Raw genomic sequence first — 3,775 nt, forward strand, 5'->3', positions numbered from 1 at the left:
ATAACACGCCTACCAATTTCTACACTTCCCGAACTATGTACAAAAATGTATGTTCGGAACCCTAACCTAGAGAAAAAAGTTAGTTTTTTTATTATTAAATTTTATGACTATGCTGGGCTTATTACAATGTTTAGACTGCTGCGAAAAAAATCGTGACTTGTGTGTATCAATGGCGTGCATGCTGATTATGCTTGCTCGTTACGATCCTGAGCGAGCTAAATCTCGCACTCGGCTCGGAAACCTAGCGTTTCTAAAGCGCAACCGCCATACTGTTCGCCGAATTACTAATATTTCAGAAAAGCCTCTGAAATGGAGGTAAAACAACAATTATCTACTGTGCATATTATTTCCTACCGAATTTATTTTAATTGCAAAGTTTAGCTTGTTGCCAATGTGTTTTCGCAGTCTATCCAGCATGTGATTGAAGAAGATGGCATCCTGGCATCCGAGCGTAGAGACGGCAAGCTCGCCGCCATATTCAATATGGACCTGTTGGAAATCACCTCTCACTCAGTGAGTCTTATGCTCACGTCAGCTGAAGGATCCCAGTAGATAAGATGTTGAAGTAGTGTACAACTCTTATATAATATATTTAGGATCGATGCGGCTGTAGTTTGACGGCAAGGAGAGAATTTATCACTTGTGGAATCTCCTTCTCCTTGCCAAGCACTGCAAACAAGATCCCGGAGCTGAGGCCCCGCTAGACAGCGTTCAACTTCCTACTCTATCTACTTCAAAATGAGCAAACGTCAAGTTATGAGCCCAAACAGGGTCTCTCTTCGTGTCCAAGGATCATCGAGGAGGTTGGTTCAAGCTGAACCGAATGGTCGCAAAGGCAACAGTGATGACGGAGACAACGCCAGTAAAGCGTCTTCGGAACCGTCAAGCTCGCCACCGTCGTCACCATCGTCTGAGGATGCTGCCTCAATCAGCAGTTCTGCGAGCCCAGTGCGTTCGGACTCTTCGTCTGATAGTAGTGCGCCTGAGTCGAGTACAAGTAGCTCGGAACGGCAAAGCGGCTCTAAGCGAAAACGTGCAAGCAAGAAGAAGCGCTCTAGTAAGGAGAAGCGCGAACGGTCCACAATGAGGGACACGCCAAGCCTTGAAGTGCCCAAGCTCACTGGTGCTGACGACTATGAACTATGGAGGACAATGATCGAGTTAAAACTCAAGGTACAAAACCTGTGGTCTTTAATGGCCAAAGAAGCGGTCCAAAACAGCTCCTGGAGCTCTGCCAAGAAGCGACGCTGGAATGTGCGGTGGCTGAAGGCTCAATCTATCATCGCCGGCTCACTCGGGCCGCGTCTGGCCGGTCGTTACAGGCGGCTGTTTGTAAACTGCGATCCTGTGCAGTTATTTCAAGAGATTGAGGAAGAATACAACGCTGGTAGCACCGCCAAGAATGGCATTCTGATCAAGGCCGCGATGTTCGCGCGGAAACTGGTTAAATGAGAGCGTGTCGACACTTATATCGACGCTGTTTTGCAACTACAAGAATACCTGGTGAATCTTGGACACCCTCTTGAAGATGCTGAACTTGCTCGACTTCTTCTCACTAATACCCCAGAAGCATTTCCGGACCTAAGAACGGAGTTGGTTGGAGCAAGAATGAAAGCGAGAGAGTTTGAAGTCGGTCAAGTACGTGGACGACTATTGGCACGAGAGCAGGAGGAGAATATGCGACTTCCGGCCGGAGGTAATGTGTCTCAGATCGGTGGTAACGCTACAGGTTCTCAAGGTGGTCAATCCACTACAAATGCAGTTTTCCAATTTTCTACTGACGAAATAACGGAACGGATACAACCAGCATCAAGGGCAGGGGGAACCAGAGTCAAGTGAAGGAAGCCATGCAACGATGACCGTGTGCGAAATGTGGTAAACTAGGCCACTAATATCGAGATTGCTGGCAGAAAGACGATCAGAACGCAGGCAACCAGCAGAAGAACAATGGCGGTCGAGGGTCGTCTGGTCAAGGTGGTGGTCGAGGTGGAGGACAAAGTGGTGGTCGGCATGGCGAGTCTGGAACTAAGTCGTTTATGGCAAATGTCGGCGGAGTTCTGTCGGTTGGAGGTCCTGATGTCGTGGAGTGGTGTTTGGACAGCGCTGCGGCGGCAAACATCTGCAACGATCTCTCTCAGTTCACTGAGATTTCAGCAATTGATGAGGGTCTTGAAATGATGTGCGCAAATGAAAGTACTGTGGTTATTAATCAAGCTGGTACCGTGGAGTTTTCGATCGCTAACGAGCTGACAGGATGCTAGGAGAAGCGTCTTCTGCCTGATGTCTACTATGTGCCAGATGCACCCGCAAACTTGCTCTCGCAGGACTATATGCAGACACAACTGAACTATATCGTCTCCATGTCTGCGGATCAGTCGTTCTGCTTCTTGGATAAAGAAGGAATGCGCCTCAAGTTCGTAAAAGTAGGTGGTCTGTATCGATTGTGGTCATTACGGAAGATCAAGAAGAAGCAATCAGTTATCTGCAGTGCCATCGTGAGTCCCAGGAAGTCTGTACCCTTGTCTGTCTGGCACAAGCTGTTTGTACATGCAAGTGGCACGACGATCCGGGACATGGAGAGAAGAAAGCAGTTCACGGTCTGAAGATTGCTGCTGGGAAGGCTGACTCGTTATCCGGCTGTCTTCCGTGTGTTCACGGCAAGAAGGTCCGAATGACTTATCCAGAGCGATTGATACACGCGACACACCCGTTACAGCGACTTCAAGTGGATGTATGCTCGGTGAACGAGCTCACTATCGATGGAAGTACTGCTTTCTTACTTGTAGTGGATGAATTTCATCAGATACAAGTGGATATATCTCTTGAGGCACAAGAGTGAAGCGAAACCTCACATAATCGCACTTGTGAATCGCCTACATGTGAAATACCGAGCTAAGAACTGGCGAGTTGAAGAAATACACTCGGATCAAGGTGGAGAGTTTGATAACACCTGCCTTCACGAATTTGGCGCTAAGGATGGAATTTATCTGTCAACGAGCAATGGCTATACCCCACAAGAGAACGGAATTGTCGAGCGTTCGAATGGAATTGTTTTGCCCAAGGTTCGAGCTCTACTTCACATGACAAATTTACCGGAGTTGCTATGGGGGAGAGGCAGCGCAGCACGTTGTCTAGACGCTGAATGTTACGGCGACGCGAGTCCTACAAGGAGTGATACCTCACGAGAAATTCTCTGGTGAACCACCTGATGTCTCGTGCTGGAGGACGTGGGGGCGCTTAACCCACTACCACATTGCTAGTGGAGCGCGGTCCAAGAAGAAGAAGAAGAAGCTGTCGTCTAGAGTTGGGACTTCAATTCTTATCGGGTATTCTGCTGCTACTCATGGGTATAAGGTTTTGGATCTCTCGAGTGGAGCTGTGTCGACTCACCGTGGTGGAAACTTAACCCTTGCTGAAGGCTATACGGTGGAGCGTGCTTACATGGACATGTTGTTGAGTAATGCATACGGCCATGGAGACCACGATCTACCGGCGAAAGCATCGCTTGTGCCTATGCAGATGCAACTGGTGGATGTTGTGCGGTTAGATTCGACGACAGATAGTATTCTAGTGCAGCTCGACCAAACTCAAGTTGTCGTGGACTTGCCTGGTCCGGCTAACCCTGCTCCTGTCGTTGATCAATCCGCTACCAATGTACTTCAACAGAAGATTCCAGTGAGTGCTCCCGTTGGAAATGTTCCTGAAGGTACCACTGTTGCTCGGCATAAAGTGTCACAAAAACGGAAGAGAAGTTCACGTTTGGATAATTTCGAGA

General features: G+C 48.3%; 1 protein-coding gene across 1 annotated transcript; it reads left to right on the forward strand.

Moving 5' to 3' along the window:
• Nucleotides 1-309: 309 nt before the first annotated feature.
• Nucleotides 310-552, forward strand: PPTG_22221 (hypothetical protein; the record flags this gene model as incomplete). Its single annotated transcript, XM_008902392.1, has 2 exons — nt 310-315; nt 382-552. The coding sequence occupies 2 exons, from the start codon at nt 310-312 to the stop codon at nt 550-552; spliced, it is 177 nt and encodes a 58-aa protein (XP_008900640.1).
• Between the last annotated feature and the right edge of the window lie 3,223 nt (nt 553-3,775).

This window comes from Phytophthora parasitica (assembly GCF_000247585.1).
Source record: "Phytophthora parasitica INRA-310 unplaced genomic scaffold supercont2.13, whole genome shotgun sequence".
In the NCBI taxonomy this organism is placed as follows: Eukaryota; Oomycota; class Peronosporomycetes; order Peronosporales; family Peronosporaceae; genus Phytophthora; species Phytophthora nicotianae.